We start from the raw sequence: 25,629 nt of genomic DNA, 5'->3' as shown, positions 1-25,629 counted from the left end.
TTTGCATTTTTTCTTTTTTGGAAACTGTCTCCACGATTTTTTCTAGCAGGGTAGGATACTTTGTTGTCATTCTCTGTTTGATGAGCATTGCCTCCCTTTCCAATTCTTTGCCTATCCAAAAATAGCTGCTATAAATATTTCTGTACATGTAAGTCCTTTCTTTTATCTTTTTTATGTGTAGAACTTGCCATTGGTATTGCTGGAGTGACGAGTATGCACAGTTTAATAACTCTTGCATGGTTTCAAAATATGATCTCAATGTTTCTCCAGCAGGCAACCTGAGACTGGGAACCCAGGAAAAAGATAATGGGAGGAATCTAGGATTAAAGATTGTGATGACAGACCAGGGGAAAATTCAAAGGAGCTAACAATGGAATTCAGATTGGGTAGGGAGATACGTAAAGCCAGGGGAGGGACCAGTAGAGTAATGAGAGGCCCTGGGATTCAAGGTCGAATGTAAAGTGTTTCAGTAGGAGAGAACTGATTATGATCAGAGATGTGGTATTTCTGAGCTTTTTGAAACTTTTAGTCATTTTTAGTTAACTGCTAATAAGCACCAAATAGCCAAAACTCATCTCTCTACCTTAAGCCTCTCTGCCTTTACGGCCCACCTAATGTTCTATGTTCAGAGCATTTCTTTTCCCATGATAATTTCTACTGAGAACAAATAAGATCCTTTTCACTTATAATCCCTGTAGTTTGAGAATGAAGTTTCTAAAAATGTAGTCATATTATAACAAAATTATTTCAAGCTTAAAAAAAGTGTATGCCTCTTTAAAAAATGCACAGAAAAGAACCAAAGGAAGTTCAGAACGAAACACAGACAAGAAGGATAGCTTTGAAATAGCATGTTGAATGTATCACATACTTAAAAACAAAACAAAACAATCCAAACTAATAAAGATTCTTAGATTTGTATAAAATTCTCTTTTTCTGTCTGGCTTTGTTTATAGAAATATTTATTATTATTTTTTTCTTTTTGACGGTAAGTTCAGAGTTTTTTTTTAATGCTTCATTTAAGTTTATGATAGAATTTGACTTATATTGAGTGAATGCAAATATTTCTTCTCTATTGCTTTAGAGTCAGTGGTGGTTAGAAAAGCTCCATGGTTTTGACATGACATTATATTCACAAAATTTCTTTTACCAAATCATTTATCATCATTACTTTCAACAATATGAAAACATAGTTATTGAACTTTTGTTATAAGCAAGTTCCTGTTTGATATATGGTCCATACACTGAGATTAATTTTGGCCTCTAAAATACCTGGGAGATAGGATGAGTGATTAGTATAGTAGAACAAAAGGAGTGTAGAAGTTGGCATCAGTCCTGGGTTCAGATCCCAATTTTGCTCTTTTCAAAACATGACTTCAGTAATTCAGTTCTGGGCCTTATTTTCTATCAATCTGTAAAATGAGGTAGTTAGACTAGATGACTAGTGAGTTCCATTCCAGATGGTAAATCTGTGATACTAGGATGCCTTGATGGATGTTCAATTGTTCCAATAACGATCTCTTTTCCCTTTCTAGATATTTATTTCAGAACCAGGGAAGTTCATCCAAAAGGTGAAGGTATGGATTAATGAATACTGGAACTTAATAGAAACTATTGCCATCAGCCTGTTCACAATTGGTTTCGGTCTTCGATGGGCTGATCCCCCCACACAAACAGCTGCAAGATTAATTTACTGCATAGATATCATATTCTGGTATTCACGACTCTTGGACTTCCTTGCTGTGAATCAACATGCTGGTCCATATTTAACCATGATTGGGAAGATGGTGAGTATTCTCTGGCCCTAGCCAGTGATTTTTCTTTCTTCATAAAAATTGTTTTTTGATTAAAAAGTATTATTTTCTCCTCCTTTTCACTTCCCCCCATTGTTAAAAAAAGAAAAACAAAGCACAACAAAACCCTTAAAACAAATATGTATAGTTAAGCAAAACAAATTCCAATATGTCCAAAAATGTATGTCTTATTCTATATCTTGGAATCACACCTCCTTTCTCCTTTACCAAATGTCCTAATAAATTTCTTCCTAAAATTATTTCAGATTTGGGGGCTTGTTCTCATGAACAACAACTCTAACTGTGCAATGACCAACCATGATTCCAGAGGACCAGTGATGAAGGGTTGCCCACCTCCTGAGAAGGAAGTGGTTACATTTGTTTTATTTGTACAAAATAACCTTCGTCAACCTTCATCACTGGCGTGACTCCCTCTCCTACTAGCTCCGGAAGATTTATGCTATGTAGAATTTAAACAAGGGTGCCTGCACATTAACCACATGGTTAATTTGACCAGAACATAAGGGAGATCACAATACACTCTTGGGTAGACTCGTTACTACCTCTGGGTGTGGTAACCCAAAACAAGAATGATTTGGTTGGATCCAGCACCTGGGGAAACCCAAAACACATTGTAGTTATCTCTAGCATTCCTAGAGAGTTACTGGGATCAGGTGACATTCTGGGTGTGAACATTCTTTTATCACATAAGGTTGGATTTAAATAGTATAATAATTTTTCCAAACAACATAATAAATAATTTTTCCTATAAGTTCTTAAGTCTTTCAGAGTTGTCTTTCATTGTTATTGTATGCATTGTTTTCTTAATTTTTCTTTCTCACTTCACTCTTGTCAGTTCATACAAGACTTCCTAGGTTTCTCTGAAAACTTTCCTTTTAATCATTTCTTATAGCACAATAGTATTCCATTTTGTTCTGATTTCATAACTTGTCCAGTCATTTTCCAATTGCTGGGTACCCCTGGGTACCCCTCTAGTTTCTGGATCTTTGACTTTTTAAAGGAAAAAATCTGCTACAAAAGTTTTGTACAGTTGGAACTTTTCCCTCCTTTTATCCCTTTGGGGTATATAGGTCAAAGGGTATGTATGGTTTATTATCTTTTTGGACGTTTTTCCAAATTGCTTTCCAAAATGGATGGACCAATTCATAGCTACACCAATATTTGTCATTTTCCTCTATTGTTAACTTTGCTTATCTGATGGGTGTGAGGCAGAACTTCCAGGTTGTTTTAATTTGCATTTTCTAATTTTTAAATATTTGGATAATTTTAAAAAATATTGCTGTTAATATCTTGGATTTCCTGTGAAAATTACGTGTTCATATCCTTTGACTATTTATGGGGAATAGTCTGGTTTTTGAACAGGTTTCACATAGCCCCATGATTAGTTTATATATACTTTGGGGAACATTTATGGAAAAGAAAGAGTTTACTCTTACCACATCACTATTTATTTATTATTTAATTAATATTTATCATTTGTTCCATTGCATTGAATAGAGCACTGGACTTGACATTGATTGGGCATCAGTGATGGACCCCTAAAAGGAAAAGACCATTTCTTTGGGACCTAGACCCCAGAGCCCCTGAACCTAGATCTCTGGCTTTCTCCTGAGGAAACAAGTCCATCCCAGCCAATGATCCTTTTAACTTGGGGCTCTCTTGCCTCTTAACTCCTTCCATTTTCTGTACTTGGCCCCACCCCAGGCTACTTGTCACTCCTTCCATCCAGATCTTCCCATAGTCTTTCTGTATAAAATACCAATTTTATTCTCATCAAATGCTCAGATTCTTAAATTCTAGCCTGTTTATTTTGTGTCCCAAATAGTGCAGACTCTTTAGGAGCCTTGCCTGCTTCTTCTGATGTTACAATAATAAATCTTGTTATTTGGACTGAAAGAAGGCTTGTGTGGTCAAATTCTATTGAGGCAAACCTCTGCTATGTACCCTTGCATTTCTGGGTATTTCACGGTTCCTAAGATCCTCCAGAGTGCAACAGAATCAGGAAGAGGCTCATCTTCTTGAATAAAAATCTGGCCATAGACACTTACTAGCTATGTGACCCTTGGCAAGTCACTTAACCCTATTTGCCTCAGTTTCCTCATCTGTAAAACGAGCTTGAGAAAGAAATGGCAAACCACTCCAATATCTTTACCAAGAAAACCCCAAAAGGGATCATGAAGTATTGAACACAATTGAAAAACTGAACAACAACATTTGCTCCATGGATTCTGTTCTCAAGTTGTGTGTCGGGTGACATTTGAATCAAGTAAAAGGGGAAGGGAATAAGCACCTATTAAACAGCTATTATCTGCCAGGCACTGTGCTAAGTACATTTTATCAATATCTCACTTGATCTTTGCAACAAGCCTTTGAGGTAGGTGCTTTTATCCCTATTTTCAATGGAGGAAACTGAGGGAAACTGAGGTTAAGTGAGTTGTGCAGGGTCACACCATCCTAGAAAGTGTCAGAGACCAGATTTGAATGTAATTCTTCCTGATGAGCCCTTGGTACCATTAAGTTTCCACAAATGAGCTTCCAGTTTGTGTATAAACATGAAGGCCATATTCTTTTTAGTTCACCTCCATGGTGTTTTCTGGAATAAAGCAGCTATTTGTCCTTTTTTTCTTCCCTAGACTCTGTGTGGGAATGGTTTTAGTTTCCTTCATCTAGTCTTTTCTATTTGTGTGAACTTAGGTTCTCTCTGGAGAGGGCCTAATTATACTCAGATATCCTTTTGAATCTGATCTATTCTGTGACAGCTGCTAGTCCTGGAGTGAGAAAGGTTTGGGTGACAATCTTGCACTGAAATGGAGGAGAAGGCTGTGAAAAGAAAAAAATGGATGAAACCTAAGAAACAAATAGCCTTTTTCACAGTTTTGTCTAGGATTACGCTGGTTTGAGTATGTTTGCTTTTGGTGAATTTGGCATTTACGTGTAGTAATAAAATGGCTGAGATAGATGTCATTTTGGCAGTTAAAATGAAAACTTAGCCGAACAAATTTACCTAATGTGAGTTCCTGATAATGATACCACGAAAAAGAACCTTTTTGACCAATTTTCTACCCAGCCTCTTTTGAGTATTACTAATGAGATGTTAAACCCCCAAGAGCTGAGCAGTCAATGGAAGGAGAAGGCAAATTTCTGAATGAATTATTAACTGCAGGACCATTCCAAGAACAGTTAAAATTTAGTTTTGTTCATAAGGCTAGTATGATGAATTTAAAAAGAATAGACAGATTATTTATTCTCAAAAGGTTTTATTTGACTGTGGGCAATTTTGACCTAAAATCCTCACAGAGTAAAATAGCCCTAAAATAAAAACAACAGCTTTTGGATATACTCAGATGAAGGCATTTTAAAAAAATCAGGTACAAAAGTTTAAGAGTCAGACAATTGTGCTGACAATAGATGGATTTTTCCTTTTACTATGGTTGGCTTTTACTGCTTATCACTTTGTGTTCCATGTTTAAATGAATACCATAGTTATGGTCCCAGGTCATAGCCGCTTGTGTCCATGTTATATTTTTCAGACAGCAAATATGTTCTACATTGTGATCATGATGGCCATAGTGATCTTGAGCTTTGGAGTGGCACGAAAAGCGATTCTTTCTCCACACGAGCTCCCATCTTGGACACTGGCTCGTGACATTGTATTTCAGCCATACTGGATGATGTTTGGGGAAGTCTATGCTGCAGAGATAGATGGTAACTAGACATTTTTCTATTTTTGGAGGAATTTAAATTTTGTAGGTTGTTAAAAGGAGGGAATCTGTGACTTTATTACCTGAATTTTTGAGACATAAGACATGTTCATGGTCACACATGTAGTTAACATGATAAATCATGCTGTGTTAAATAATGCCAAAATGTGACATATTTTCTGTTTTAAAAATTTTTCTTTATTTGTAGTTTGTGAAAGCAATCCAGACTGCCCTCCTGGGTCCTTCATTACTCCATTCCTTCAAGCTGTCTATCTCTTTGTCCAGTACATCATCATGGTGAATCTACTGATTGCTTTCTTCAAGTAGGTGCCAGTTTTACATAGTTAGCACAAACTGAAATGGTAATGGGAGGATCTGAATAAGTGAGAAGTTATTGCCTCTTGGTTACATTAGTTTCCCATGTGTATGGATGACTGAGGTTTTAGGATTGTGTTTTAAAATGGAGAATTCTTAATGTAAACACAAAACTACTGAAAGGAGGAAAGGCAAAATGGTGGGAGGAGACAAGTAATGCTGAAGGGGAAAAAATGAAATGGAGGGGGGTTGAATAAAGGGAGGAAATAGTAACCTTAAATTACAGTAGGGAGAAGTATTGGGACTCACTTGAGTTCTCCTCTATTCTCCAATAAACAACTTTAAAATAAAGCTTCAAATCCAAGTAGAAGAATCAATAAAAGATTGGAATGAAACTGTTTTCCAGCCTAAGACAACTTAGGAATTTGGCAGGAAAGGTCTGTCTTACTGGGCTGTAGTCAGGCTTGGAGCATATTGCAGCACAGGTTGTGCCCAGGCAAGCCATCAGCGGGCCTTGGTGACTGCATTGGGGGCAATTTCAGGAGTTCTTAGGCCACAGATGGTAAGGGAGTTGGACAAATGGTTGGAAAATTTCAGGGGACCCTTTTCTGGCACTGGGTGGAGGACTCTGTTTGCATTGCCCATGCAAAGTTCTAGGTCACAATTGCAGGGTGAGGAGGAATCCACTAGAGCTTGTAGCTTCAGGGGAGCAGGGGTCCTAGTCTCAGGTACAAGACAGAAAGGAGGACAGATGCTTATAATCCCAGGAGAACAGGAGCTTGAATCACAATTCCAGAGTCATAAGAAGTAAAAGTACTTGCTGCTGCTGTGGATCACAGTTCCAGCGTAAGAAGAATGCTTGTGGGTTGCTCACAGACCAGAGCACAGGCCAGGAGATCAGTTCTCATTAGCTCTCTAACACTTCTCATTAGCTATATCACCTTGAAAGAACTGATACAGATCCCCATAACATTGTTCTGAAAAGAGAAGCACAAAAAACTTGAAGGTTAGGACAGTGTCCCCTTCATCCAGGGAGCATAGCCCAACTTTAACATAAAGTTAAGAAGGGGCAACTAGATGATAGAGGATAGAGCACTGGGCCAGGAATTGGGAAGACTCACTTCCGTGAGTTCAAAATTGGTCAGAGATACTTATTAGCTGTGTGACCCTGGGCAAGTCACTTAATCCTGTTTGCCTCAGTTTCTTCATCTATAACATGAGCTGGAGAAAGAAATGGCAAATCATTTTAGTATCCTTGCCAAGAAAACCCCAAATAAGGTCACCAAGACTCAGACATGACTGACACAATTCAACAGCAAAAAGTAAGTCAAGAAATAGGCTGGAAAAATGAGCAAACAACAACGAAAAAGAACCTGATCAGAGAAAGTTACTATTGTCACAGGGAAAATGAAGACACAAACTCAGAAGAAAATAATGAAAATAGCTACGTTTTGTTGTCCACCAGCAAGAGATAGAAAGAGAAATTTCATTTAAAATAACTGTAGACAACATGAAATCCTAGGGCATCTATCTGCCAAGACAGACACACAGAAACTATATGAGCACAATTACAAAATAATTTTCCACAAATAAACTCATATCTAAATGATTAGAGAAATATTAATTGCTCATGAGTAGGCCAAGCCAATATAATAAAAATAAAAATTCTACCTAAATTAATTTATTTAGTGCCATTCCAATCAAACTACCAAAAACTATTTTAGAGAGCTTGAAAAAATACTAACACAATTGATCTGGAAGAACAAAAGGTCAAGAATATCAAGGGAATCAATTTCAAATTGTATCATAAAATAATAATCACCAAAACCATCTGGTACTGGCTAAGAAGTAGAGTGGTGCATCAATGGAATAGATTACATACAAAACACACAATAATAAATGACCACAGTATTCTAGTGTTTGACAAACCCGAAGGTCTATGCTTTTGGGATAAGAACTCACTATCTGACAAAATTTGATTAGAAAATTAGAAAATAGTTTAGCAGAAACTAGATATAGAGTCCAGGTATGGGAAAAACTGCAACCTCAAGGCCACATGTGACTCTCTAGATCCTCAAGAGTGGCCCTTTAAATTTGTGAAGTTTGGATTCACACTTGAGGACCTAGAGGGCCACATGTGACCTCGAGACCACAGGTTCTCTACCCTTGATAGACCAATGTCTCATACTGTATACCATGATAAGGTCAAAATGGGTACCATAATGGGTAGTACCATAAGCAAATTAGGGGACCATGGAAAATTTTACCTGTAAGATCTATGTAGAAGGAAAGAGTTTATGATCAAATAGGAGATAGAGAGCATTATGGGGTGGGAACTGGATAATTTTGATTTAATTTTTTGCATAAATTAAACCAATGCAGTCAAGATTTGAGGAAAGCAGAAAAGTGGGATTTTTTTAAAGAAAGTTTCTATGATAAAAGACTCATTTCTTAAATATATAGAGAACTGAGTAAAATTTATGAGTGGTAAGTTGATCTATTTATTCAATCAACTTACCTAATTGATAAATGGTCAAAAGATATGAACAGGAAGTTTTCGGAAGAAATCAAATCTATAGTCATATGAAAACATGCTCTAATCACTATTGATTAGAGAAATACAAATTGAAGCCACTCTGAAGTACCACCACCAAAAAGGAGAATGACAAATGTTGGAGAGATTGTGAAAAAAATTGGGACATTCATACACTGTTGGTGAAATTGTGAACTGATTCAACCATTCTGCAGATCAATTTGGGACTATGCCCAAAGGACTAAAAAACTCTTCATACCCTTTCACTCAGCAATACCACTACAAGGTCCATAAGAGATTTGGAAAAAAAGGGAAAAGGAGCTATATGTTCAAAAATATTTATAGCATCTTTTCGTGGTGGCAAAGAATTGAAAATTGAGGGGATGTCCATCAATTGGGGAATGACTGAATGAGTTGTGGTTTATGATTATGATTGAATATTATGGAGCTATAAGGAATGAGGAGCAGTATGGTTTCAAAGTGAAGTGACCAGAACCAAGAAAACTTTGTACAGAGTAACAGCAATATTGTAAAGATGATCAACTGTGAATGACTTAGCTGCTTTTTAGCAATACAGTGATCCAAGAGAATTCTGAAGGACTTATGATAAAAATGATATCAGTCTCCAGAGAAAGAGCTAATGGATATGAATGCAGATCATAGCATACTTTAAAACTTTTTTCTTTTTTTGTTTTGCAATTTTTTTTTTGTTTTGCAGTTTCAGTGTTTTGCCACATGGCTAATGTGGAAATATGTTTTGCGTGACTGCACATATATAATCTATATAAAATTACTTGCTTTCTCAAGGAGGTGGGAGGGGAGGGAGGTGGAGAATTTGGAATTCAAAATTTAAAAAAAGAATTTTAAAAATTGTTATTACATGTAATTAGAAAAAATAAAATGAAAATTTTCACTTAAAGTATTGGAATCATGAAAAGAGAAAGTTAGAGAGATGAGGGCTAGCTAAGGGTTCAACTAGGAATAAGCAGAGGATGTGAAATCTTGAGTGGGGAATATGAAGTTGAGAAAAGGAAGTGGTAGGATACAAGAGAGAAATAGAATATGTTGGTAAATGATGATATGGAAGGAATTTGGTGTATTATTTCCATGGATTAATGCTTCAAGAAGTTGTTAGGGATGGGGAAGGTAGAAAGTCTGTACTTGACCAACTAGATAAATGGAACCTGTTACTTCTAACAGCTGATCAAGTCTATTATGAGTTTATGCCCTGGAACTTCCTCAAATGCAGGTGCCTTTTGAGCAGAAATCATCCTTCATTTCAAAGGTTTTTCTTATAAAAGCCTTCTTAGAGCTTTCAAAAATGGGGTATCATTTTGGGATATTTACCATAGATTCTTGTTCAGCTATAGGTTGACCTAATTGACTAATGAGCTATTTTTACACTGATCTTGTGGTTTTTCTTTCCTACAATTTTGTTGACCCTAAGACCCAAAAGATCCTGAAGTTTTTTTGTGATCATCTATCCTGGGCCATCTCCAGTCACCCTGATGAATATCTAGTCACTGGATCCAGACAGCTCTGGTGGAGAGAAATGAGGCTGGTGACCTTGCACAGCCCTCCCTCACTCAAAACAAAATCAAGTGCAAGTCATGTCATCATGTCTCTGATGGCATGGTCTTCTTTGGCAATGAAGAATGAACCCAACAATAACAACAAGAAAAGGAGATATTAAAAAAAATCCTAATATATACAGGAAGATAATTCTCAGTGTTCACAATGTAGAAGGGGCAATGATCTTTCTAGTTTGATTCCTCAACTGAAAATTATATCATTGCTAAAACTATGATCACAACAATGGAACTGATTGTCCTTTCCTCATAAAAATCTGTGATGTGAATATTGACAAATATACCTCATCCGTGGCAAGAAGCCTAAAATAAGAATTCTAGATATGTTTGCCATTTCATCAAATAGTCTGTCTATCACTAGATATAAAGATATATTTAAGTAGCGTAGTTTGTGTAAGTTTTAGGAAATACCTAGATGATGAAAGACTTGTGTGTGGGGTTTATGATATCTGTCTTTGAATATTTGAAAGGCTGTCATATAAGAAGAGTAGATAGGACACTGGGCCTGGAGTCAGAAAGAATTGAACTCAACTCTGTCGTCAGATAATTGCTAGCTATGTGATCCTGCACAAGTCATTTAAATGTCTATGCCTCAGTTTCCCTATCTTTAAAATGAGGATAATAATAGTATCTCACCCCAAGGGATAATAATAAGAGATAATAATTGTAAAGCACATAGCACAGTATCTGGTGTATAGTAAACACTATATGAATGTTAGCTATTAGTAGTATCATTATCATTATTATTCTATATATTTGGATGACAAAAGAAATGACAGGGAAGTTATGGGAAGGTAGATTTCAGTTTAGTATATGGAAGAAAGATCTCCAGAAACAGAATGGGCTGCCTTATGAAGTGCTGGGTCCATCATGGATCAGAGGTTGCATCTTGCAGAAGAGATGTCTACGTTGGGTAGAATTTTGGACTAGATGGCCTTCCGATTTGAAGATTCCATGATTCTGCTTATTGAGTGCCTTTACTATTCAACAAAACAAATATTCATTAAGCATTGGCCATGTGCATGAAGTTCTGGGGATATGAAGACAAGTAGGACCCAGTGCCTAGAACTATGCTAAAAACACATGCTTGGAAATCTGTGAAGGTTGGCCCAGGCAGAAGGGGGAGAGAGAAACCTACAAAAGATATATGAACTATGCCTCCTGCCTTTGAGAAACTTAGACTTTTGTTTAACAGACAGGATCAGCATTCATGAAACAAGTGGTAGACCAAATCATAATTTATAATAAAGTGCTAGGTGAGGTGGTTCAGAGGTCAAGTTCCATTAAGTTAAGTAGTTAACTTAGGAAGTGCAAATGTAAAATTTTGGAGTCAGAAGGGACCTTAGAGGTCATCAAAATTATAAACTCCTTGAGCAGGGACTAAGGCATTAGACATAATAGGGGCTTAATGTGTGTTTGTTGAATGAATGCTAAAGGAAGCATCTAGTTCAACCATTTTCATTGTCTAGATGAGAAAACTGAAGCTCAAAGCTCTTTTTCCATTTTCCTTTTGTACTGGAAGCTCTCTCAATCTGACATAATTTCATTGAAAATTCCTTTGTACCATTACCCATAAGAAATATCTTTTCTCTTGGGGGCAGTTCATATCATTAAATTAACTGTATTAAAATAGTAAAATTAGTATTGATTATTGGAGTTTGGACTAATTCATGCAAGAGTTACTACATAAGTGGAACTTCTATACTGAAGATTATGTAAATGATTTAGCAAATCTCTAGAGTATACTTTCCTCTCCACCCTCTCCCCACCCCAAATGAATTTCAGTCAATTGAGTTTTCCTTAAGTTAAATTGATGCAGAGTGAGGGCTAGAGAGTAGTTTTTGTTCAGGATATCAAAGGGTAAAAATAGTTCTTCTCTGTGTGTAGTTTCTATCCTTTGCACATATTCCATATTAATATGCTCTGGTTGACTGATAGGAAGGAGAACATATAAGATCATTGGGCATTTGTTTCACTCGCATAATGTTTTTAGGATATAATGAACCAGATCTCCCATAAATGTTGGAAAACAAATAATTAGCTTGAATCATATCAGAATTGCTTATCTTGCTTCCTTTCACAGCAACGTTTACCAGCAGATGAAGGCCATTTCAGACAAACTGTGGAAATATAACCGCTACCGTTACATCATGACTTATCATGAGAAACCATGGCTGCCTCCACCTTTCATCTTATTGAGCCATATATTCCTCCTATTCCGTTGCCTCTGCCGTTACCGAGCCCCAAAAGAACTGGACCAAGAAGAAGGTGATGTTGGATTAAGTAAGTATTGGCTAGCTTCCTGACATGAAAAGAAAAACTAAAGGCAGTGAGATGAGAGGTATGACATATAGCTCTTTGCAGATGAAATTTAGATATGTAGTAGAAGAGTAATGGGTGGTTAAATGGCAATTGGAAATTAGCAACATCTGAGTAAATCTGTTAAATTATTTCACTGTGGGATGTATGACCCATTGGTGATAGCTAAATGAAGAGGAATTCTTTGTAGGAGAATGAATGGGTACGTCTCAATTATACTTGGATAAAGAAAAAATTTGTGATATATGTTAAATCTGTGTATGTGGGCAAAGTATTACTAATTCATCCATGAACACAGATTACAGTGTAGCAGTAGTAGTACTAGTAGTAGTAGTAGCAGCAGTAGTAGTAATAGTTTAGTAGTAGTAGTAATAGTAGCGTCACCAACACCAACAGCAGTAGCAGTAGAAAGGAGGAAAAAGAAGATAGAAAAAGGAGTATTAGGAAATGAAGATTCCCTCAGAAACTCCAGAGCTTGTTATCAATATCGAGCACTCAGAGTAATGTCCATGACTCGCCTTCAGTTTCCTAAAAAGGAAGAGGCTTTGAACAGGCCAGAAGTGAGATGAAGATATAAGGGAGAAATGGGGAAAATGGAGAAGCTAACCTTTGTTCAGTTTTTGATAAGTGGAAAATCTTATTGTTGGGTAAGAGTAGTATGGTGCAGTGGTTATGGAAAGCTAGTGAATCTGGGGCTGGCCCTGAAAATAGTTTTTGTGTTTCTGGATATATATGTGAGGGACTTTCTGACTGAGGACCAGAAAATACACTCCTAATTACTCCATAGTTACAGATTACCAGAGGTTTACCTACTCGATCTTGGGTTAAGGAATCCTAACTCAGTTAATTCCAGTTGGGTATCCTTGCTGGACTTTGAGGAGAGTGAGGGACCAAGGAAAGCATAGCCTCCACATAGCTGCCAAAGTGGTTTTTCCAGTGTCTAGCTGTTGCCTCACCATATGATTATTTTCCAACTGGCACAGTGGACAGAATTCCAGGCCTGGAGTCAAGAAGACTCATTTTCCTGAGTTCAAATCTGGCCAGAGACACTTCCTAGCCATAATTTATAATAAAGCGCTAGGTGAGGTGGTTCAGAGGTCAGGTTCCATTCAGTTAAGTGGTTAATTTAGAAAGTGCAAATGTAAAATTTTGAAGTTAGAAGGGACCTTAGAGGTCATCAAAATTATATTATTATTTATTTATAATAAAATTATTGTTATTATTTGGGTCACAAAGATTGGACACCACTGAATAACAACATGTTAGCTAACATGGGTTGCTCGAAGGGTGTCTGTCCTCTGATAATAACAGAGTCAATAGGAAGACAAAGTAGCCTCATTGTAATTAACATAAAATTCAGAATTGTTGGTATATTATTACATAATGAAATAATGAGTTCAACTTCCTTCTGGCCACTGGATCTGGAGTCAGGAGATCTGAATTCAAATCCAGCCTCAGACACTAAATAGCTGAATGGCTGTGCCTTAGTTTTCTCAACTGTAAAATGAGGATAATCATAGTACCTACTTCTCAGGGTTGTTGTGAAGATCAAATGAAATAGTTTGTAAAATGCTTAGTACAGTGCCTGGGATAAAGCAGTCTTAAAAGATGCCAATAAACACATGTTAAACCTTTTTTTCTTTCCTGTTTACTCAAGCACAGTTCTCAGCCAGCTCACAGCTAGAATTGAAAGGGATCTCAGAGACTATCTACTCCAACTCTTTCATTTTATAAAGAATGAAACTGAGGCCCAGATAGATCATTTAAGTGACTTATCCAAAGTCATGGCTAAAAACAAAACATGACCTGAATTTAGTATTTATTTTGTATTTACTTAATATCTATGCACATAATGTCATTTTCCTCCCCTTTTCGTTCCCAGTAGAAAGGAAGTTCTTTGTGGGCAAGAATAATTTTTTTGGGGGGGGTATTGGAGGGCCTACTAAACATTGTTTAAAAAATGTTTGTCCAACTGAATTGAATGATTATGAAAGTCTGAAAAGGGATGTGGAGATGATCAGAATCATTCAGGACCTATTCCTAATCCATTATAAACAGGCAAGGGTTATAAATTAGAGTAATCAAACATCACTTTCTCTCTCTATACACCATACATTCCAGAAGAAACACTGTAGACCACCAAACAACAGCTGGTCCTTCAACTGGAAAGCAGATGTCTGTCTACTACAGCAGAACCACAGAGATCAGAACTTCAAATCTTATAAGCAATGTTCTAATCTAGAAAAAAAAGAGTGACCTTTTCTGCAGACTTCTTACAGGGAGATAATTTAGCAATCTCCAGGCTCCCAGGCATGTATAAATAAGGGACCTAGCCCTGAAAAGCCATGAACCTACCAGTAGGACAGGACATTGTGGGGGATACTATTCCTGGAGAGTAGTAAAAATTGGAACCACCAAAAATGTGGCAGACGCATTCTTAGTTCTGTGTTATTTTGTTTTGGGGGAAAAGGGAATTTCTAACCACATGTACTTGGGGGAAAGCCATTCAGGAACCAATCAATCCACAAGCATCTATTAAGCGGCTATTATGTTCCAGGAACTGCACTGAGCCTTGGGAATAAAAGGGCAAAAATAAAAGTTTCCAGTCTTGAGGGGTTTGCATTCTATTCAAGGATATTTCCTTGAACAGGTAATAACAAACAAACAAATGCAGAATAAATTCAAGATAAAGGGGAGTGGGGCTGGTGAGAGGTGAGATCAGGGGGAGGCTTCAAAGGTGCCAGATGAGAAGAGTTTTAGAGAAAACAAGGGAACCTACAAGGTTAAGATAAGGTGGGATGAATTCCAAGCACTGGAAAGAACCAGTGCAAATGCAAAGAAATGGGACATGAACTATTTATCGTCTGTGAGGGGCAACAAGATGGTCATTTTGGCTGGATTTAGAGTTCAAGAAGGTAAGCAAAGTATAATAAAGTTGGGAAGGTGAGTTGGGGTTAGGTTGTGAGGGGCTCCAAAAAACCAGGTAGAGGAGCTTATATTTGATCTATTTTCAGTCATGTTTGACCCTTGGTGACTTGTGGTTTGAGGTTTTCTTAGCAAAGATACTAGAGTAGTTTGCCATTTCCTTCTCCAGTTCATTTGACAGATGAGGAAACTGAGGCAAACAGAGTTAAGCAACTTGCCCAGGGTCACACAGCTACTATGTGTCTGAGGCCAGATTTGAATTCAGGAAGATAAGTCTTCCTGACTCCAGGTCTGGCTCTCTATACACTGTGCCATCTAGAAGCCCATACTATCATACTGTCAGTGCTCTCAGACTGTAATTGACAATTCTGAAAAAACAAGTGTTTTGAATTGAAATCAGTTGCTTGGGCTTTAATGAGTTGTGGACCTCATTCTGCAATTTCTTCTTTAAAGGGAACAGAACTAGGATCCTTGGCTTCCTGGTAGGTGAGGTTTTTCCCATCTGCTCTCCCCTACTCTTCTCCACTCACCCCCTCCAGTCTTGGAATTGCTTGTTTCATTAAGAATCCAGCACCCTCCCCCTTCCCACCCTGCCCTCCAGGTTAATTTGAAGGTCTTTGAATCTAAGGCACAAGTTATGCTCCAGCATGGAGCAAACCCAGTGCTTGGCTGCAGAACAGTTCTGCCCTCTAGGGGTTGGGTGGATTAAGGCTGCTATAGGAATGTGTCAGTCATGGGCTTGAAGTCTTTGCTTGTTGGGTTGGATGGGACTGGATCTGGTCTGGATGAGACCATATGCTGGGCCCATTACGGTAGGGTCCCTATCCCATGAATGTGACATTTCCATGCCACCAAATTTCTGGCTTTGTATACTTGTCTTTGCCTGGATAGTTTCACTTGTACATTGTGCGTGTTCAGCTTGGTTTCTGACTACTAAACATGTAACTAATGTTAAACGCAGGATTACAGTGCCACCAGGTGGACATTAATCAGAAAACATGCTGTATCTTTCCAGGCTGCTGGTGTTGGGGGACCCCAAGGACTTAGTAACTATGACATTTTCAAAGTTCTTTCTGACTCAGCCGGTATTTCTCAACACAAAGAGAATTCATGGAGGATTCTCCTACTTTAAAATGTCTCATAATTAAGCCCGTAAATTCTTTCTGTGGATGAGTAGAATTTGTATACAACTTCCCTCCCTCTATTTTCCTCCCTCCTTCCCTTTCTTCCTTCTCTCTGTTATTCCCTCCCTCCCTTTCTTCTATTTTTCCTTCCTTTTTCTCTTTTCATTCTTTCTGGAAAATTTAATAATCCCAAATCATTTGCTTTATCTTTTATTATGTAATTTTTAGTTTTAAAAAATATGCTGATATGTGAATGTATCGAAGAGAAATAACTCATCTCTATCACTCCATTGTACATTACTTCATCTGTGTATAGAACAAAGCAGAAAGCATAGCTTGATGAGGATGGTCTGTCACAGGAAAGAGGTGCCAAAGGAAAAAACTTTTCAGTAAATAACATTATCTCCATTCTTAGAAGAAATAACTCCTCAAATACATTATCAGTTTCTTTCAAAGGTGGGGAAAGCCCTTGTCTGTATGATTGGTGTTCTCTGTTATCTCATTTCCTCAGAACTCTACCTAAGTGAGGAGGATCTGAAGAAGCTTCATGGTTTTGAAGAACATTGTGTAGAGGAATACTTCCATGAGAAGACAGAGAGCCTGAATTCCAGTTGTGGGGAGAGAATACGGGTTACCTCAGAAAGGTAGGGTTTAGTTTTTGTTCTTTTTTGCTTGACACTTAACTGCCCTTAAAACTTCATGCTAGGTTGTATGGGGACCAAGACAGTAGGAAGACTGGTTGTAAATGGTTCATCAGGTCCTAATATTTTAAAGCTCCCCAGTGAAACATAGTATGAATGCATTGGTGCTGGTTTTTTGAGCAGTGCGCAGATGAGCACAAGGCTACAACCACAATGCTGCTCCTTGGTCTATCCAGAGAACTTTGCTTTAACCATGGCCACAAATTACTTCCTTCACCTCAACTAATACTGGAAAAATGGATCATTTTTGTATATTTCAGTGTTGATCTGTCATTGTGACTGGAAAACCCCCAGCTCAAAATCACTTTACAGAGTCATGGAATTTGAGAGTTGGAAGGGATCCCAGTAGCTGTCTACCACAACCCATAGATAAAAGGCTTCCCTATAGTAACATAACAGACAAAGTATCCTCCAGGGTCTACCAGAAGACCTCTAAGAAGGGGGAACCCAATATTTTATCTACGTAGCCCATTTTATTTTTGGATAGCACCCATGGCTAGAAAATTTTTATTCATATCAAATCTAAATTGGCCTTTTAACCACTTCTACCATTGTTCTTGGTTCTGCCCTCTGGGACCAAATAGGACAAATCTTACCTTTCCTCTGTATGACAACCCTTCAGATACTTCAAATACTTTCTCTCTAGGATTTTTCTTTTTCAGGCTAAACATGCTCAGTTCTTTCAACAAATTCAACAAAACATAACTTGGAGTTTCTTTAGCATCCCTGTTGCCCTCCTATGGATATTCTCTGGTTTAATGGCCTTTTTAAAATGTGTAATCCAGAATGTAGCACAATACTCCAGATGAAGTTTGATGAGAGTACAGTGTCTCTATCACTTTGCACCCTGTCCTTAGAAGCTATGTCTCTCTTAATATAGCCCAAGATATCATTTGCTTTTTTGGCTGCCTCATTACACCGTTGACTAATATTTTTTAAAAAATGATTATTTTTAACATTCTTTAAGTTTTTTTGAGTTTCAAATTCTGTTCCTCCTTCTACCCTGTCCCCAACTCACTAACATGGCAGGCAATATGATATCAACTAGACATGTGAAATCATGCAAAACATATTTCCATATTAGCCATGTTGTAAAAAAAGCAAGAAAAATAAAGGAAGTGAAAAAATTCAATAGCCACTCAGAGGTTATTGATTCTCTTTCGGGAGGTGGATGACATTTTTGATCATGAGTCCTTTGCACTTGTCTTGGGTGATTGTACTGATCACAGTAGCTAAGTCTTTGACAGTTGACCATCATTATAATATTATTGTTACTTGTACAGTGGTTGCCTGGTTCTGTTCACTTTACTTCTCATGAGTTCACATAGGTCTTTTCCAGATTTTATGAAACTATCTATTTCATTGTTTCTTATTTACACAATAGTGTTCCATCACAATCATATATCACAGTTTATTCTGTCATTCCCCAATTGATAGGCATCCCATTAATTTCCAATTCTTTACCCCCAGAAAAAGAGCTGCTATAAATATTTTTGTACATATATATATTTTCCCTTTTCTTTGATCTCTTTGGGAAACAGACCTGGTAGTGGTATTTGCCAGGTCATAAGGGTTGTACTATTTTGCAACCCTTTGAGCATAGTTGCAAATTGTTCTCCAGAATGGTTAAACCAGTTCACAACTCCACCAACAGTTCCTAATATTTTCCCTCACCCTCTCTTGCAGTTGTCATTTCTGATAGGTATGAAATGGTACCTCAGAATTGCATTAATTTGCATTTCTCTAATTACTAATGATTTAGAGCATTTTTTTTCATATGGCTATCGATAGCTTTGATTTCTTCTTCTGAAAATTGCCTGTTTATATCCTTTGACCATTTGTGAATTAGTGAATGGCTCATTTTAATAAATTTGTTTCAGTTCCCTATGTATTTGAGAAATCAAGCCTTTATCAGAGAAATTTACTATAAAAATTTTTGTTATTACTTCATTGTCTATGGTGTCCTTTAGCAAAATGTAGTTTCCCTGATTATCTCTTTTAACTAGGTCTGTTTTTGCTTTTGCTTTGCCAGAGGTCACTGTTGTTACCCTTGCCTTCTTTATTTCAGCTGAAGCATAATAGTTTTTGCTCTAACTTCTATTTTAACTCTGTGAATGTATCTTTCTGTTTCAAGTGTATTTCTTGTAAACAACATATTGTTAGATTCTGGTTTCTCATCCATTCTGCTATCCCATTTCCATTTTATGAGTGAGTTCAACCCATTAATATTCATAGTTCTGATTTCTAACTGTGTATTTCCCTCTGTCCTACTTTCTTCTGTTTATTCTTTTCTCTTTCTTTTTATCTATCTCTCTTCAAAGTCTGTTTTGCTTCAGACCACTTTCTTTCTTAATCAATTCTCCTGTTTATCTCCCCCACCCCCTTTTCTTTCTCTTATCCACTTCCCTCCTACTTCCCTATTGGGTAAGATATATTTCTATACCCAATTGAATGTGAAATACATCCTTCAATCTTCGAACCATTTCCAATGAGAATGAGGTTAAAGTATTGCCTGCCTCACCCCCAATTCTCTCCGCTATTGTAAAAGCTCTTACTTGTGTGCTCCTTTTATATGAAATGATTTTCCCCATTCTTCCTCATCCTTTCTGTTTCTCTCAGTGCATCTCTCTCACCCCTTCATTATTTTTTAGATCATCCCAAAATAACCAACTCACATCTGTGCCTTCTATCTATGTAGATGCTATCTAACTGCTATAATAATGATAAAGTTCTTAGGAGTTACATGTATCATTTCCCCATAATTCCTGTATAAACAATTTAACTTATATGGAGTCCTTTCTGATTTCTTTTTCATATTTACCTTTTGTGCTTCTCTTGAGTTTTGTGTTTGAATGTTAAATTTTCTATTCAACTCTATTCTTTTCACCATTAATGACTGAAAATCCTTTATTTCATTTATTGTCCATTCCCCGCATCCCCTCCCTTCTCCTTGCCTTGAATGATTGTACTCAGTTTTGCTAGGTAGATGATTCTTAGTTGTAGTCCTAGCTCCTTTGCTTTCCAGAATATCATATTTCAAGCTCTCTGCTCCTTTAATGTGGAAGATGCAAAATCTTGTGTGATCCTGACTGTGGCACCACAATATTTGAATTGTTTCTTTCTGGCTCCTTGCAATGTTTTCTTTTTGAGTTGGGAGCTCTGGAATTTGGTTATAATATTTCTTGGAGTTTTCATTTTGGGATCCCTTTCATAAGGTGGTTGGTGGATTCTTTCAATTTCTATTTTACTCTGGAACTAAGATATAGGGGCAGTTTTCTTTTATAATTTCTTGAAATGTGATGTCTGGGTCCTTTTTTTTTTGATCATGTCTTTCAGGTAGTTCATTAATTATTAAATTATCTCTCCTTGACCTATTTTTCAGGTCAGTTTTTTTTGGATGATATATTTTATCTCCCCCCCCCCCCATTTTTTTCAATTTTGACCTTGTTTTATTGTTTCCTGATGTCTCATGATACCATTAGCTTCCATTTGCCTAATTCATATTTTCATGGAATTATTTTCTTTAGTGAGCTTTGCATCTCTTTTTCCATTTGGCCAATTCTGTTTTTTAGAAAGTTCTTCTTTTTGTACCTCCTTTTCCATTTGGCTTATTCTGCTTTGTAAGAAGTACTTTTCTTCAGTGAATTTTTGTGCCTCTTTGACCATTAGGCCAATTCTGTTTTAAGAGGTATTTTTTTTTGTTTTTTTTTTTCCACCTCTTTTATCATGCTGTTAATTCTCTTTTCATAATTTTCTTGCATCACTCTCATTTCATTTCCCATTTTCCCTCTACAACCTTTATCTCTTTATTTAACTCTTCTAGAAATTCTTCTTGAGCTTGGCATTTTTCTTTGAGGCTTTGCTTCTGTTTTCATGTTGTTGTCTTCTGAGGTTTTGTTGTCTTGGTCTTCCTTGCTACTGTAGTAACTTTTTATGGTCAGATTCTTTGTTATTTGCTCATTTTTTCAGCTTACTTCTTGACTTTGAACTTATGTTAAAGTTGGGCTCTGCTCACCTTGGGGTAGGGAAGGGAGAGTCACTGTCCTAAGCTTTAGGCTTTTTTATATTACTGTTTTAAGAGCTAATTCTGGGGGTCTGTAAGTTTTTGGTGCTTCCAAGGTAGGGTGATCTGGAGAGAGGCATAGTTACTGCTCTTCTTGTCTGTGCTGTGATCTTTACCAAGGAAGGACCTTTGCTCCCCTGCATTTTCAAGCACTAGTGCTCCTCTCTGCCTTGGAAATGCAACCAGTGCCCCTGTTCCCTTGTGACCAACTTAAAAAGCTCTTCTCCACCATGGAAGTATAACCTAGAACTGTGTATGGACAATAGAATTGACAAACACTGTCAGGTCCTATACCTAGTGCCAACAAAGGGTCCCCTATAGTCTCTTGCTGACCAGTTGTCCAATCCCCTTCCTAACTCTGGGTTGGCAGCTCCTGAAGCTGCTGCTGCTGCTGTGGTATCCTCCTCCAAGGCCCTCTGCTGATCAGCCCACCTCAGTGTCCCAGACCTCTCCTGTAGACCTCCTAAGTTGTGTTAGGATGGAAAAATATTTTCCTCTGACCTTTTTTTGACTTTGCCACTCTAGAATTCTATTTGAGGTAGTATTTTAAAGTTGTTTGGAGGGGCATGTTGGGAGGGTTTGGCTGGGTTGCTGCCTCTGCTGCTGACTTATGTTGAGCCTGTGGTTCATAATTCTTTCCCTTCTTTCTAATACTCCCGCTCTCATCTTTTTTTTTTTTAATTGCTATCTATGCCTCCCCCGTCATATTTATGAAGTGGAATTTTATTTTTTGGTACTCAAGTACAAGATCTTAAATTTATCCCTATTGAACTTCATCTTGTTACATGTAATTCAGTGCTGTAGCCTCTCAGGATCCTTGTGGGATCTTGACACTTATTGAATGTGTTATCTATCCGTCCCAGCTTTGTGTTGTCTGTACATTTGATGGGCATATACCAATACCTTTATCCAAGGCATAGATAAAATTTTAAATAGCACAGGACCAAGCACAAGTCCCTGGTGGTGCCTCCACTGGAAATATCCTGCCATGTTGACCTGGCAACTACTTTTGGAGTCTGGCCATCCAACCAGTTTTGAATCTTTCTCATGGTGGTTTTATGTAAGCCAGATCTTTCCATTTTCTACACAAGAATACTATGAAATTCCTTTTCCAAAGCTTTCCTAAAATCTAGGTGAATCACATCTATAGAATTCTCTTATTATTTCAATATTCTTGTCAAAAAAAGGAAATGAGGTTAGTTTGTTGTGACTTGTTCTTGATGAAATTTGTCCTGGATCTTTGTAATCACGGCTACCCGAGATATTCTCCAACAATTTCTTTAATGATCTATTCTAGAATCTCCCTAGGAACTGAAGTTAAGTTTACTGGATTATAGTATGAATACGTTTTCTTCCCTGTTTTTGAAAACTGGGACAATATTTTTTTTCCCCTCTCTTCTTTCAAACATCACTGACAGTGGCTCAGCAGTCATATCTGCCAGCTATTTTTTATAAAGTCCTGAGGTTGCAATAATAATACTAGCTTGCATTTAGATAACACTTGAAAGTTTACAGAATGTTTTACATGTGTGATCTCACTTGACTGCACAATGACTTTGTGATGAAGTGTTATTATTAGCTACTACTTAATGAATTAAGAATTTGAGGAGGAAAGACTAACTTGCCCAGGTAACAGTTAGTGTCTAAGGCAGGATTTGAACTCACTTTTCCCTGACTATAAAAACAGTGCTTGCTCTACTATACCACAGATTTTTACAGGATTGTGCCGCACTTTTATATTCATCTTCCGTTACCTTCTGTCTTCTGCATTCTTCTTTTAAAAATCTGCGTCGGTTGGTGAGTTCTTTCTTTCTTTAGACAAATCCCATTTTCTTCCTCTTTAGAACTGTTTCCCTTTTTATCTTTAAAAAAGTTACATTTAAGCATCTCATCCCTCTCTGATTGACTTTCCCCAAAGCATTTTAGTTCGTTGAATCCTATGTACGTTCCATATGTACTTTTCTAAATCTGTTTCCCCAAAATCAGACTATGTGTGTGTGGCAGACGATGGCCAGACTTCCTCTCCTTTTTCACAAACCTGAATATGGAGTGGTTACTCCTCCTGACTCCAAGATCTCCATCATGGTCATTCCTATTAAATCCTTTATCTTTTCCCTCCAACCTTCCTAACTTCCCTTTCATTGTCCCTCACCATTCCCTCACCATTGTCTCACTCATCCTGGCTTGAAACTGTAGGTGTCATCCTCAATTCCTCACTCTGACTCACTTCTCATATCCAGTCAGTTGTGCAGTTGTTGTTTCTATCTTGTCCACATCTTTTGTATATGCCTCTTTCTCTGCTCTGACACTGCCGTCACCCTAATACAGGCTCTCCTCACCTTATGCCTAGGATATAGCCTGCTGGTTGGTTAACCTGCCTTGAGTCTCTCTCCACTTCAATCCATTCTCACTCAGCTGTCAAATGGATCTTTGTAAAGTGCTGGTCTGATCATGTCACTTCACTTCTCTTTCTCCCCCTTCCTACTTTTCCCACTCTTCTTAATCCTTTTTTCCTTTTCTACATTTTCTATGATCTAATGGCACTGGGTTCTTTGTTGTTCTTCTCACACAACATTCCACCTCCTGACTCATAACATTTTCACTGGTTGATGCAGATGCCCAACTTCTTCTCCCTCTTCATCTCCATCTCCTGACTTTCCCAGTGTCTTTTAAGGATCAGCGAAAGTTCTACTTTCTGGAAGAAGCTTTTTCTAGTCCTTCTTAATCTTGGTGCCTTTCCTCTGAAGCTATTTGCAATAGATCATGTTGTACGTGTAGGTATTCTGTATTGTGTGTATATACACATGCACATACACACACACACATATATATGTATATAATATCTGTGCATAGCTGTTTGCATGTTGTCTTCCTCAATAGACTGATATAGGGCTATCTTTTGCTTTCTTTGTGTCCTTGTGTCTTTGTATTTATTTATGTATTCATGTATTTATTTATTTTTAGCTTTCATTTTTTAAAATTTTGAGTTCTAAATTCTCTCAGTCCTTCCCTCTCCCCATTGAGAAGGCAAACACTATAATGCCATTGTATATATGTGTATATATACAAAACATTCGCATATTATCCATGTTGCCCCCCAAAAAGAACAAGAAAGATAAAGTTAAAAAAAGTATGCTTCATTCTGCACCCAGAGTTCTTCATTTCTCTCTCTGGAGGTGGATAGCACTTCTCATCATGAATGTTTTAGAATTGGCTTGGATCATTTTTTTGATCAGAGTAGCTAAGTCTTTTACAGTTGATCATCATTATAAGATTCCTGTTACTGTGTACAGTGTTCTCCTGGTTCTGCTCAGTTTTCTTTGTATCAGTCCATACAAATCTTCTTATTTTTTTAAACCATCCTCATCATTTTTTCCAGCACAATAGTATTCCATCACAATCATATCAGTCATTCCCCAATTGATGAAAAATCCCCCAACTTCCAATTCATTGCTACCACAAGAGTGCTGCTACGCATATTTTTATCCATGTAGGTTCTTTTCCTTTTTCTTTGATTTCTTCGGGTGTATCTCTAGAGTTTAGCATAGTACCTACCACAAAGTAGGCACTTAGTTAAATGCTGCTTGACTTGACCCCAATAACTTGTTTCTTCTTATTAATGAGAATCAGATTGGGAATAGAATTTCCCCTGATTTGTTCCTTCTTCACCTTTTGCATAATATAATTATTAATAAGGAAAGTCAAGACTTTATTTGGTCCTCTGCTTTTGCTGGAAGGAGAGAAAGACACAGACAGATAGAGATATAGAGACAGAGATGGAGAGAGAGAGAGACAGAGACAGGGAGAGGAAGACAGACAGAGAGACAGGGACACAGAGACAGAGGCAGAGAAAGAATGATTGAAGCATTTAACAAGCACTTACTATGTGCAAAATACTATGCTAAGTGCTCAAGATGTAGAAAGAAGAATAATACTGTCCTCAGGGAACTCACATTCTAATGGAAGCAACATATTGACTGTTTCAGTTGCAAGTTGGATGGAAACATTTCCATGATCCTTAGGGTGCAACAGCAAAGAAGCTAGTCATGTAACCTTGTTCACCTCAGTTTCTGCATCTGTAAAATGAGCTGGAGAAGGAAATGAAAAATTCCAGTATCTTTACCAAGAAAACCCCAAATGGGGCCATGAAGAGTCAGACACAACAGAAAAATGACTGACCAAACTACAAAAGACGATGGGGAAGGAGAAAGAGGGAATATGTTTCGAGGGTAATTTTGCTAAATTTGGAAGAGAGATGGGAGGGAAATAGAGGGTTAAAGACGATGTATATAAAATTCCATAAGAAACTATCTGAGATGGAATGAATTAGATTGGATTGATAAGGACTGAGGAAAGAAGGAAACATGGTGTGAATGAAAGAGGCTCAGTTTCTCTTGTTGGGAATTGTGTCTTAATGGTAATGCAAAAAAAAACCAAACCAAAACCAAACCTCCAAAAAAACAAAACTTGGGGTAGCTAGAAATCTTAGGATCATACATTGAGAGTTTGAAGGAAGTAGTCATTTATATAGCTATATGAAGCTGGTGT

At 37.3% G+C, this 25,629-nt stretch overlaps 1 protein-coding gene across 3 annotated transcripts in view; it reads left to right on the top strand.

Annotated features, from left to right (window-relative positions):
• The window catches only part of TRPM6 (transient receptor potential cation channel subfamily M member 6), a 230,288-nt gene that overhangs the window by 153,246 nt on the left and 51,413 nt on the right, over positions 1–25,629 (top strand). For all 3 annotated transcript variants that reach the window (XM_072597466.1, XM_072597465.1, XM_072597464.1), the window contains exons 21-25: positions 1,533–1,784; positions 5,342–5,516; positions 5,721–5,835; positions 12,033–12,232; positions 16,829–16,961. In XM_072597466.1, the coding sequence (XP_072453567.1) occupies positions 1,533–1,784; positions 5,342–5,516; positions 5,721–5,835; positions 12,033–12,232; positions 16,829–16,961 (875 nt within the window). The remainder of the gene's footprint in view (positions 1–1,532; positions 1,785–5,341; positions 5,517–5,720; positions 5,836–12,032; positions 12,233–16,828; positions 16,962–25,629) is intronic.

Source organism: Notamacropus eugenii, chromosome 3 (assembly GCF_028372415.1).
Source record: "Notamacropus eugenii isolate mMacEug1 chromosome 3, mMacEug1.pri_v2, whole genome shotgun sequence".
Taxonomy (NCBI): Eukaryota; Metazoa; Chordata; class Mammalia; order Diprotodontia; family Macropodidae; genus Notamacropus; species Notamacropus eugenii.
The sequence above is the reverse complement of the archived record's forward strand: the minus strand, read 5'-3'. Positions and strand labels throughout refer to the sequence as shown.